Genomic DNA, 12,866 nt, shown 5'->3' with positions numbered 1-12,866 from the left:
ATTAGGACTACTTCAACTACTACTACTATTAATAATAATAATAATAATAATATTTTATTATTATTATTACTACTACAAGTACTACTACTACTACCAATAATAATAATTCATTTTTATTATTATTATTACTACAATTATTTCTACTACTACTAATAAATAAATATAGTGCCACTCACACTGGAGCATGCCTGGAGCGAATGTTTGGTGGCGGTTGGAGGGGCCGCAGCCACGCCTTTGTCAGCCTGCCCCAGGGCAGCTGTGGCTACATATGTAGTTTACCGCCACCAGCGTGAGAATGTGCAAGTACTGGAGTAGGTGAATAATGATTATTCACATGTGAACATTATTCAATAATGTATCCCTTGTAAGCGCTTTGAGTGTGCAATAGCAAAGGAAGCGCTGTATGAATTTGATGCATTATTATTAGGGCTACCAAACTTATCCACTGGCGCAAAGATGGATAAACAAGACTATAGGTAGTTTAACTTTCAAGTTGTACTTGCTTGAAGCTTGTTGGAGAAATCTCAAGTAATTTGAACGCTTGCACGAGCACGTGTATTAGTTGCGCATCTTTGGCATATTATTTGAAAGCAAAATACACTGCCAAGTTCTCTCCACTTTCCAAGTGTACTGCTTGTGGGCCCAACTAAATCTGGAAGTGAGAAGTTTTGAGAATTGTTTCTATGAGAAAAAGATGACCGGTAAAGCTGACTTTTGATCAGTTGTATTTTTCAGGAGAAGAATTATGTTCAATTATCAAAGAAAGCTATTAGAAACAGTCTTTGATTCTAATATGTACTTTGAATTTAATGATTTTACATTAATTCCAAAATGCTACTAAAGTAAATATCTGTTACAAGCTTTGTAGCAAAAGGTAGAAGCAGAAGTAGAAAATGTGATTAATCGCAATTAATAACAGAAAATTGTTCGATTAATTAGTAAAAAAAAATTAATCACTTGACAGCACTAATTGTTATCATTACTTTTTATTATTGCCAACATATTTTGCTCCAGTCACAATGTTTCGTCCCCTAAGATTTTCAAATAATGTTGTCAGTTTTGTCATATAGAGCACGATGTCAGACATATCCCAAAATAGCAACAATTTCCAGCAGTTTAGTAATCACTGCATTGGCTACACTTGCACATGAAAAACAAAGTATAGAAACTGTGCTGGAAAATGAACATAGAGCACTTGTGACTGATGTCTACTTCTTTCAGTATTTGAAACTACATATATGTACAAAAGGCTTAAAGTTACTTGCTGGATCATCACAAACACAGCAAATACTGTCACACTTAATTTTTCACTTATCTGCCCTAATTTAGTCTTTGTGCAAACAAATTCCATTTTCTGTTACTTTGCTCAGCTATTCCCTGTATATTACCTCATCTATGCAGGTCAGCCACTGAGAAGACAGTGTGGACAAGTGCCATACTGAACATGCAGGCTGTTTCATTGTCTGTATCTGTTTTGCCATACAGGAGCTTTAAAGGCAAACTCAACAGAATGTCAGACTCTTACTCCACCCCTCACTAAAATTTGAAATTGGCGCTCAAAGTGGGTGTTGCCTGGAGGACTTCTGGGTTGCGAATGGTGAGAGAGTTGGGCATGGTCTGGCTGTGATTGACAACAGCAACTCGCCAAGAAGCCGTTTAAGGAGGCGTGTGTGGGTGGCGGGGGCGACTACGTATTGCGGAACAAGTGACGTATCGTCTCGTGTAATGCGAGGACGAACAGCCAAATTGAGTTTATCCCAGTGTGTAACCTGAAGATGGCGCAGAACACATGGGTTTTGCCCCAAATTCAACCTTTCAACCAACATGCACAAAAATGTCAAAGTAATGACCAGGACATGTAGACAGCATTTGTAGACACCAGTTTATACAGTTTTTTTTTAGCAAAAAAAAGTTGATTTGGTGTTGAGTTATCCTTTAAAATTATGTGCAATATTGTAATGTCCGTCCAAGTGACTGTTACTTGACTATCAGGCACGTCCAGTGTCAGCTCGTCCCACCATGGCGGCCCTCCTGGAGAAGATGCCGCCTGACTACACTCTGGCAACCTGCCCAGAGAAGCCTTCTGATGACACCATCAAGGTCCGACCTGTGGTACCGCAGAAGCCCGAAGACATAACCTCTAAGATGCCCGCCGATTGGAGGCAACAGCTGCTGAGGCACATCGAGGCCAAACGCCTGGACAGGGTATGTTGAAACAATAAATACGCGAGAGGTCACACTCACACATACACGTACTGTACAGTATACCGCGTATGGAACCCCATTATGTCTGTATCTATGTAAGTTTGTGTTTTAGAGTTGACCAGATATGCGTCTGGCTGCATGTGCGTGTCCACTCCACACTGTCACCTCTTGTCAGCCAAGCACAGTCACTACTGTGAGCAAGTACAGAAGAAATCACGTCGTCAAATGGCATAATCCAACATTTTTTAGACAACACTTCTTATAGTTATTATAACAATAATAACTATTTTTAAATGATTTACAGTGTCATTATTTACAATATAATTTTAATGCATTTAACAAAAAATATTCGAAAATCATTTCTAAAGGCATCCTTTTTGCAAAGGGGGTAGCCTTGGTTTTTAAATGTAGTCGCTTCAATAATGAAAATTGTTGTATTAGTGGAGAACACTCATATTCTTGACCTGTGGACTCATTCGGCCTTAACCAAATAAAAAAAAAAAATTAAAAAGTATTTTCTTCTTCCTTATAGTGAAGACAGTCTGTAATTATCTGTATATTCTTTTAGTGGACACCTAAAAAATAAATTGCTTGTTTTTTTTGTGGTGTATTTTAAGGTTATTAATTATATATTGACATATGTGGTGTTACATCCTTTTCTTGTTCATAAAACCAACTTTGTGGTACTCATAATTGCAAGTACAAATTGAAAATTAAACCAACTAGTGCCCACATTGATTCAACTTGCACACCTCCAAACATCAGTTTGGTTTCATACCAACAGAGAGACAACTAAGAGCTGCTTTATATTATTAAGTCCCCAATATAAACGTGTGTTGACATTAACTACAGTTAGCTGGCTTCAAAGTTTGTGCAGTGAGGTCAACACCCTCAGTATCTGATGTAATATGTGGATTCCCTCTGGACTAGCAAAAAAATTGTTGCTAGTCTGACACCCGTTTTGAGAGCTCCAAAGTGAATGTCTTTGCAATCCCCAGGACACATTTTAAATGAATCATACAGATACTATTCTCTGCTGTATCTTGACTTGTAACACCACAAATATATAAAATGACTGTGTTGGAACATATCATAAAGACTTAACAAAAAAGCAAATGTATATGAACTTTTTACATACAGTACAGTAACTAAAGGTCTAACACTTTAAATGGGTTTATAAGATTTTTTTTCACCATCGGGACCCAAGTATCTGCATTAGAAAGGTACACTTATGTGCCTGACACACAAACTTATATAGGAATGGACTAATGCTGTATTCGGGGATGGTCGGAAGTCTGATATATCCGAGTTTTTTTTTTCCAGTTCCGACCTGAAAGCGTTTGAAGCGAAAGTAAACAACCAAATGATAAATAGTGATAAATTGTTTTTGCTCAAAACAATTGTTGGTCCTCAAATTTTGACCTCCAGCACACTTACCTTCTCGCAATTTTGCTTCATTTATTGTTTTTATCTAATTTCATAAGCATTCCATATAGTTCAGTAGATCACCGTATAATTTCATGCAGGGAGCATACTGTCACGTATGTTGTGTCATGTGAAGTTATGTTGAATATTTAGGAATGAAGAAAGCTATCTAGTTTTAAACTTGCGTAAAATGTGTTTTACCATTCACGGTCCGTGTTTCCAGAGGGGTTGCGATTGTAGAGTGACGTCACTTGTCGTCCGTCGGTGAAGTCGGGGTCCTTTTTTTTCCCGACTTCGCCAGTGGAATTCCCGAGTTCAAGGGGGCGTTCCCGTACAGACTTCCAAATTTGAACTTGCAAAAGTCAGACTTCCGACCATCCTCGAATGCAGCATAATAATGTCGTTTCTCTCACTGTTGGGATAAATGAAGCCACCGGCGGCCATCTTACGTTGCCACTCACTTACCTCGCCTAACTTGTATACAGTATATTGATTTCTCTGGGTTGTTTTCCCATTATTTTCCGCCTCTATGGCAAAAATTCTACCATGTATGACATACGGTTGTGCCAATAAGTCTGGGAGAAGCTCAAGTACACTACAAGTAAATTTCATCGCTAAGAAAAATACTTTCAATTTAGTTAGCCTGTATAAGGTATATCTGCGGGTCCTGCATCATGTTGTCAGAAACATCAATAATCAAGTGAAAGTAAAGCCCATCAACATAAAATTCACTACGAAATGTAAACCTAACCCCTGTGAGTCACAATTCACGAAATTGGGATAGTTTAATCTGAATAGTTTGTGCAAACAGGGAATTTTGCTCTTTGGGAGGCTCTCATTACTCCATAGAGGGATCCTAATGTAAAACACACACTGATAATAGTGTTTTCAGTGAAACACTAAGAGAAGTTGTCAGTAACAGTGGCAATTTAAGATGGCTGCCCTCTAGCTTCAGTCACAAAGGGGCCTATTGAAAGTACATTCATGCATACTGTAAATCCATGGCCTGAACTCAGTAACCCTGACGACAATGGTCAGACGCACCTGGATTAATCAGTTTGTCTGTCCAGTAATTAAAGACAGGAAATAAAGGAGTTGTGTTAAGTTTAGGAAGTAGTGGAGTTGTGCAAAGAGGCCATTGGACAAAAAAATAATGGTAGATATTTGCAGTAAGGAACTTTATAGCAGGATGGGTATTCCATGCTACCAACTTTTAGGACTCACAAACAAACGTCCTTCTTAATGTTGGAATGACATTGTCCACCAATTGTTGCTTGGATGACACAATATTCACTGTGTGTATGATCAAACACTAGCTAACATTTTTCTGTGCTTTCAGCAAATCTGCACTATTTTTGTGCTTCTTATTAGTGTTTGTTATTGATGTGTGTGGAGTTCAGTGTGTCTTCTCAATGCTGTAGCCCCCACTGTGTTGGCTTTGCCTCCCATCTCTCTCCGTTCACCCATGTCATGTGATGTTGTCTTCTCCAATCAGAGTGGTGTTCTAAAGCACAATACGCTCACGCTGGGCATGCTCTGTCAGGGCGGGGGTCACGGCCAGGGGCGCAGCAGCACTTTGAACTTTAATGTTTACAATAACACTAAACATGAGCCCCCTGCTGGCCGCTGGTTGCCACTACCTCCTCCTCCTTCTGCTGTTGCTGTGAGTATCCCAATGAGAACAGTGGCACTACACTGTATGGTTGTATATTAAATCTGAAAAAGTTGCTGCATTAGGAATTACTGATGCTGCATAATTCTCTTTAGACAAAATCTAAATAATGGTTGAATGCACTTTTACTACTACAACAAAAAGGTAGAAATAGGTAGACATACAAGCAGACACGCTAAAAAGCTCTGTCATGTTTTTCTATGTCAGAGTCACCTATGTTTGTGGGTTGTGGTTTTGTATTTCATCCAGTCCATGTGGAGTCTTGAATCGATGATGTGAAGGAAATTACACTTTAGAAGCTGTATCATATTCCACTTTTATGCGAGTGACTTGCTGATGAGACACGATGAAAGTCATAACAACACTATGACTTTAACACATTAAGACCAAACTTTGAGTTAAAATGCCTTTTTGATTTGTCATAACATACTGAAATGTCTGGACTACAAGACACATCCTTAAACCCTGCAGCTTTAAATGTGACTTGGTTATTTTTTGAATTTTTACGAGCTTGATGCCGCCAATACATTTACTAATGTCAATCTCGTCACATCTTCTGACCAACTGAAACTGAAACTGTCAGAGGGCGCACTTATACTGAATCTTCATATCAGTCATGGGTTACACAGAGCCTTGTATTCCGATAAGAATGAAACCAAATGACCAAATGGAATGAAAACGATGTTTACATGTGACACAATCTATTCCATTTACATGTGTCACTACATTAACCAGAACAGCCATTGTACAGCCGTGTGACACGCAGTAAATCAGACGTAATTTACCAAGATGGAGTTCATTAGTCTATTTAGCACAATAGTTGTGATTTCTTTAACACTCTTACTACAGCAAAAGTTTGATGAAAACAAGTTACAAGTAGTTTAAAAATTAGCGCTCTCATCACAGACGAGCTCTGGTAGGACATTGCCATTTTTAAGGGCATAAAACAGCATCACTATGCATTTACGTGACGTTAGGACACAGCATGTGCGTGCCATGTGCAGAGTACACCCAACAATCAATGACTTTTCTAACTGTGACTGACTGAGTGACATCTTTTTTTGCAATTACCCTATGTTATAATGTGGGGACGTGCGGCTAATAAGGTGAATAGCTAAATTTAGCAGTTGTGGCTTTAACTCAAGTGTGTTGTGTAGTCCAGACATTCCATTACTTATTTTTTATGTTGAACAAACAAATAAAATCATGTTGATGTGTTTTACTTAAATCAAAAAGTCTGTAGAATTGTTTAATATTTCAATGTTCATTTTATTCATAAAAAAACACTATTAATTTCAATAATATGCACCCAAAAAAAGTTCTAACACATAAACATAATTTTTTTTTATAATCGTGTGTCTAATTAGATTACATAGGCCGTGCCACGCCTTACAGGAGGCGGACATGTTTTCCCTCCAAATTTCTGCTATGTATACCCGAAGGAGAACAACTTGACGAACATAGTAATTGGTGGTAGGCTTGAGAAGTGTGCCATCTCTGAGGCAATGTAGTGTGCGTGCTTCAAAATGCACATGCTCGGTCTTTGCATTGTTATTTGCTTATTTGTGTCTGATAAGATAAGCATTATGAATAATATTCATAACGATGAAAATAGTAAAAAATGTTTTAATTTTGCCATCTCCAGACAACATCAACACATGCTAATATACTTTAACTCAAAATTTTGGCCAAGGTATGGATAATATTCATGGAATTATTACAAAGACCTATTTAAATGTGAACGCTCATAGTCAGTGTTAAGCAGATAATGATTCTACTTGTAAATCAAAGAGAAATGGGGGAAGCACAAGCACGGGTGAAAAGGTGACTGCAGGTTTAACAAAAATGACAAAACCTTACATAAAGGAGGAAATCTTCCAGTGTAGTATATTTTAAAATTGAGCCAGGGGGAAGAAAAAAAGTTTCCATATTGAGACATACAGGCAAAATCAAGAGCATGCTGTTGTTTGTGTATTTAGTACATTGTTGTCATAATTAAAGTCTTGCCAAATGTTCTTCTGTCCTTTTTCCTGTCTTGTAGACCCCCTCCCAGCAGGCTGCTATGCTGGATAACGACCAAGAGGGTGTGTCAGGAAGCAATCAATGGGCACCCTACTCACTTGGCAGGAGAGATGTTCCACCTGAGAGCCTCATGAAAAAGGTCAGAGTTGGCATAAATGTATAGAAAGAAGGAAAAATAAGCAAATGTGTCTCCTTTCGATTTGCACAGGGAGGCCACTCTCACAACACCATCGTCACTTCTTCAACCTCTTCCTCGGCCACAACACCTCATCGTATGGTTGGCCAACAGGGTTATGACGGTGGAATGATGAATAAGGGGGTCCAGTATCAGCCAGGAATGCCTTTATCAGTTGTTCCGTCCGGGGGCCAGTATCAAGGAAACGTTCCTCAAGGTAAATGGTTATGTATGGTACTTTATTGGGAAATTGAGAAGAAAAAAATATCAAGCATAATAAACACACATCAAGCACACAAAAAATCACATACAGTATCCCAGTCGTCCCAGCCCCAGTGTCCCTAGTAAAGCTGTGGTTGTTTTGCCACGGAATGATAACACTTGATTTACGTTCACGGTGCAACGGCTACCAGCTATGGCGTCGCCAAATGTAGCATGTAGCAGTTCCCCCCAACACACACAAATAATTAATTTCTCATTGAATAGCCACAATTTACGTAGGTCACATTTTGGTTTCTAAAAGGCATATTTCACTAAAAGGTGCGTGATTTTCATGCCTGTCGATGTTTACCATTGCGGCACCTTCCTGATGAGTTTATAGCATTTATCACGTATTAACGCAGATTAATCACACTATTGATTTTGACCGCAGATTATCCTTTATCTTGACAGCGGATGGTTACGTTAAAGGTAGCAAAGGTTGTGTTTGAGCAATAAACATAACTACATGCATTAAAGTAACATTTAATAAATGTTTGCATATGACATTCAAAATATTTGTTCATGTCAAACTACTGGGGTATTTTCTTTCCTTATTATGCAAGTAATTAACTGATTAGAAAAAGAGGATGAGAGTGGATCAAAAAATGTTGAAGATGTCCTCATTAACTCTTTTACTGCCAAAGACGTTAAAATAACGTTCTGCAGAAACCTACGGAGGAGCGCCAAAGACGTTAAAAGACGTCCACCCATTTTTTAAAATTTTTTTTTGAAACGGGTGCAGGGAAGGCTTGCGGAGCTGTCCTGAAAGTTTCAAGGTCTAGTGAGCCTAATGACTATTTTTGGCCCCTAGAGGGCAGCGATGACTCTCTTTTGACAAGATCGGGTGGGCGTCAGCAGAAGACGTGAGGCGGGGCTAGAGTGTTGTGGGGACAATGGCTGAAGAAGCCATAATGGCGGTTGCAAGCAGCTCACGCTAGAGCCGTTTTTTTCAAAGACGAAAAGCATCGACCAACGATAAAGAGCACATTGATGACGACGATGATCATCATCGATGATGATGATGATGGTGACTCCGTGGTTGGAAGCATTGACGCGGCAGTAGAATACGTTAGGCGGAGTTAGATGGAGGAGGAAGCGGACAATGTTGCAAGCAGCTCACAGTTGGGAATTTTCAACGCTAAAGAGCACTTTGATGACGACGATGATCATCATCGATGATGATGATGGTGACTCCGAGGTTGATGGCGAAGTTGTAAGCGTTGACGCGGCGGCTATGACGACGTCATAAAGGTTCACGGGCTAGTCTAGTGATGCTGACACCGGAAAACGCAGAGCACAAGTGAGCACGCTCAGGCGGACGTTCAATCGGACGACGAAGAGTGCCCCGAGTCTAATGCATATTCATCGGAGGAGTGGGTACAGTCTGCTACTTGCTATTTATTCCCCGGAAAAAAAGGCCGTCAAGAAAGTGTAACGTCTGCACGCGAAACGGACAATGAAAGTGAAAGTAATCTGTTGTGCGAATCCTGCTCCCTCTCCTTGCACGCAGGAGAGCGTTACAAAAAGAAAAACTGTATTTGAAACATCCACATAATTGTAAGTAGTACCACAGTTGCATACATTTGTAAATAGTTTGCGAAATTGTTTTGTCAAATTGTTACACCGTTGAATGGAAATAAACGTATTTTGCAAACTAAAAACACTTTTTCATTGTTGGTGAAAGCGTTTTACAGAAGTAAAGCACTGTTTAGGTGTTTGTGGCATCATTCATGGACAAAAAGAAGTGTACAATTCACTAGAGTGCATGAAATAACATCGTTTCACAAAAAGCTCTTTTTCTCCGTTTTTTGTTTCAAAACAGAGCATTTCGGTGAAACTAACCATTTTCTATTGTTGATTACTGAAGAACGGAATAAGGTTTCTGATGAAAGATGAGAGTTCAATCTTTCATTTGGTAGTATGTGTGTTTCCATAGTCCAAACACAACATTTTCTGTGGACCTTGAAAGATCAGTCAAAATGCTTAAATCGGCTGGCACTGGCAACATCCCGTTTCTGAAAACGTCTGGCAGTCAAAGAGTTAACATTAAATGTTGAAAAAATTAACACATAACAGGTGCTCTTCAAATTTGTTTGTTTCTTCTTAATTTTTCCTAATGGCGGAAACCCATTGGGGCGATGGAGAACTGTAATCCCTGGAAACTTGATGGAGTGGCAGCTAGGAATTAGGAGCGGCGAGCCGCCACTCATAATTGAATGTAGCGGAAACACTGCATCATGTCATGTCATCAGGTTGTGACAGAAGACAATTTCCACGTGTTTGTGCATACTTATCCAATAAAGTGATTCTTATTCTGATGATGAATTGTTTCCGATTATTTAGGGAAGTTAACTATTACTCCTAGAAAAGTTGAATGGTAGCGCAATGATGCTTTATTTTTCCCATCTAGCGCTTAGCACTCCTGGCCAGGTCTACTCAAGTGCTGGCCTGCCAATGGCCCTGTCCTCATCCGGAAACCAACACCAGTACAATCTGCATACCACCCACACATCGCATCAGCCTCCACATCCTCCCAACAACCCCCAGTACCACAGCAACCAGGGAATGGTCCATAGCAACCAGGTTGTTGTGACAACTCATACCAACCCGCGGCCTCAGAGCGCCCGCTGTCTTCTGCAAACTAAAGGCCAGAAGAGCACTGATGGTTTCCAGGAACAGGTATAGTTCCCTTTTCTTCTCATCTATCTGTCTGAAGCAGCCTCATCAGCTGCAATTTTAAAGGTCAGTTTTAAAAGTCAGTGGACGAGTATGTTGTTATTGTTATTAGGTTAGAAAGAATGTTTGTTTTGTCTAAATTGAAATTTGTTATGAAATGCAACTCACAGACACTAACTTCCGAACTCTAAAAGCTTAGTTTACTTACTTTTCTCTAATGGATTAAGTTACCATGCAGTATTTGGTATTCCTGAATGTCTGAGTTTTGGTATTCCAACTATGTAATGCATTTCATTTTGCCAATCTGTCATTCTGATAGTTTTTGCCATGATTTATTTGAGGCTCAAGATCATGTAACAATGCTTCTAGAACAGTGGTTCTTAACCTGAGTTCGATCAAACCATAGGGGTTGGGTGGAGGTCAAAACACACACCAGACTCAAAAGATTTGTAATAATCATTTGCTTTAAGTGTGCTACAGGAAATTTGGTGCGCTCAATGGGGTGTGTTAAAAAAAATGACATGGTAATATATTGTTGTGGGCCTCTTTACAATATATGTATTGATATGGAGGCATCAGAATCAATATTGCACATTCGTTTGTGAGGAGGCATTTATGGTGCATTGCTTGTGCATAGTTGTGTAAATGAGCAGTCTCTTAGAAGTTAATTGCCTTTAATAAACTTTTTTTTACATGTTTCTTAATGTACCAAATATTCAATATTTTGTTTAAAATATGCTAAATGTGCTAAATGAAAAAAATAATGCTGTTTTTACTAACCCAAATATAACAAATAAGCACATTTTAGAGCTGTAATTTTAATACTGCGATATTTTTTGCTCATGGTTATCATACCGTTATAATCTAATATCAGCCCATGCCTATTTGTAAAGTTTCCCTTGCTGCGCCATGCACACACATTTAGACCAAGCATGCCATTTGGTGGTAAACCGGAAGAGCTGCTAATAAAACATTTTTGCCATCCAGCATAATAAAAATATCATTTGGGCATACATATGACTGTTTAAATACAAATGTATGTAAAGTAATGTAAAATATCAGGGAACATATCACCTTGAAGACCATTTATCGTAATATATGTGTATCATGATATGTATTGTATCGTGACCTCTGTATCGTGATACGCATTGTATCGTGAGGTTGTTGGCAATAGCAAGCCCTAGTCGACTTGTGGCTGTTGTGATTGTACGTCGTGGGATTTCTTTATTATTGTAATCTCTTCAGTCAAGCAAAAAAAGATAGTGGTCAGATGTACTCTATATGTGCAATATGAATTCAAATGTATAATGGTATATGGTAATCCACAGGGGTTTTCCCTGTTTTCTCCAGGAAAAGAAAGAAAAAAAAGGTAATCCACAGGGTTCAATTCTGGGGCTTTCGTTCTTTTCAATGTACAGTATCTGCTGCCCCTAGGTTTCATCTTTAGAAATCAACGGTGTTTTTTTTTTAAATGCTCTATAAATATAGAGTTGAGTTGAGAGATTGGAATAAGAGTCCGAACTGCATGATAAATTGAACAATTCTAGTCCAGCACAACTAGCTATTAAGCAAAACTAAAGGAACACTTCCTTAATTAAACTGCATTGACATGGGGAATAAAAGAACACAACGCTTTTTGAATTCAAGGTGAAGAGAGCCGGATTCGATGGAAAGGCTACTCTCCTGTTCATTTTCACCAGTAAACCCTATGCACCTTATTCCTGAGGGCTCTCATGGGGAAACGATTGTGGTACAGACTTCTGCTTCCAGCCTTAATTTTGATATATGTTATAGTGGGTTTCGTGTCACAGGGTGGTTTATTTGAATGTTTTTACCCCCCCCACCACAGGAATTAGTCTGAGAATCTTCATTTGAAATGCCACATCTACCACCTATGCTCAAGTTGTTTCATTTTGTGGCCAAAAAGTACAACACGCACATCAAACCTGCTTGCTTTGCGACAATTACCGCGGCACAAGATTCGCCGGGTGCCAACATCAACATGAGGTATGATTTTTATGTGTATGGGAAACACGACACTTTAGTATCAAATCTCTGAAATTGTTCGAACGGCCGCAGCATTTTTTTAAAATTATGTACGGTAAGCATTTGTCATTCAGGTGTAGTGAGCTCCTTGGGAGAGGTTTGCACTTGCAGCGGTTGAAGTTGACCTAAGTAGAGATGCTCGCATAAATTTTGGTTCAAATTGATTGCGGTTTATGACATCAAGTGGCGTGAAGCTTGTTTACATCAAGCTAGACTGTCCCGGACGGTAATGTGGTTAACATGCAGTGGGAAGGAGTGGGTTTGGCGGGCTGCTACATCTGCATTAAGCTAAAAAATGCTGTGCCCAACTTATTCACAAATACACGACAAATGTCATCTTGTGTAGGATTTGAGTTCGGAAAGTAACTACATTGCCACAGTTTT

General features: G+C 39.1%; 1 protein-coding gene across 19 annotated transcripts in view; it reads left to right on the top strand.

Annotated features, from left to right (window-relative positions):
• The window catches only part of lrrc7 (leucine rich repeat containing 7), a 142,244-nt gene that overhangs the window by 116,718 nt on the left and 12,660 nt on the right, over positions 1-12,866 (top strand). For 17 of the 19 annotated variants that reach the window (XM_077583622.1, XM_077583620.1, XM_077583621.1 and 14 more), the window contains 5 exons: positions 1,993-2,205; positions 5,126-5,293; positions 7,344-7,463; positions 7,533-7,716; positions 10,171-10,439. In XM_077583622.1, coding sequence (XP_077439748.1) covers positions 1,993-2,205; positions 5,126-5,293; positions 7,344-7,463; positions 7,533-7,716; positions 10,171-10,439 — 954 coding nt within the window. The remainder of the gene's footprint in view (positions 1-1,992; positions 2,206-5,125; positions 5,294-7,343; positions 7,464-7,532; positions 7,717-10,170; positions 10,440-12,866) is intronic. The other 2 variants (XM_077583635.1, XM_077583628.1) reach the window with 1 other exon arrangement.

The sequence above is a fragment of the Vanacampus margaritifer genome, chromosome 13, assembly GCF_051991255.1.
Source record: "Vanacampus margaritifer isolate UIUO_Vmar chromosome 13, RoL_Vmar_1.0, whole genome shotgun sequence".
Taxonomy (NCBI): domain Eukaryota; kingdom Metazoa; phylum Chordata; class Actinopteri; order Syngnathiformes; family Syngnathidae; genus Vanacampus; species Vanacampus margaritifer.
This window is presented reverse-complemented; position numbering and strand designations above follow the sequence as displayed.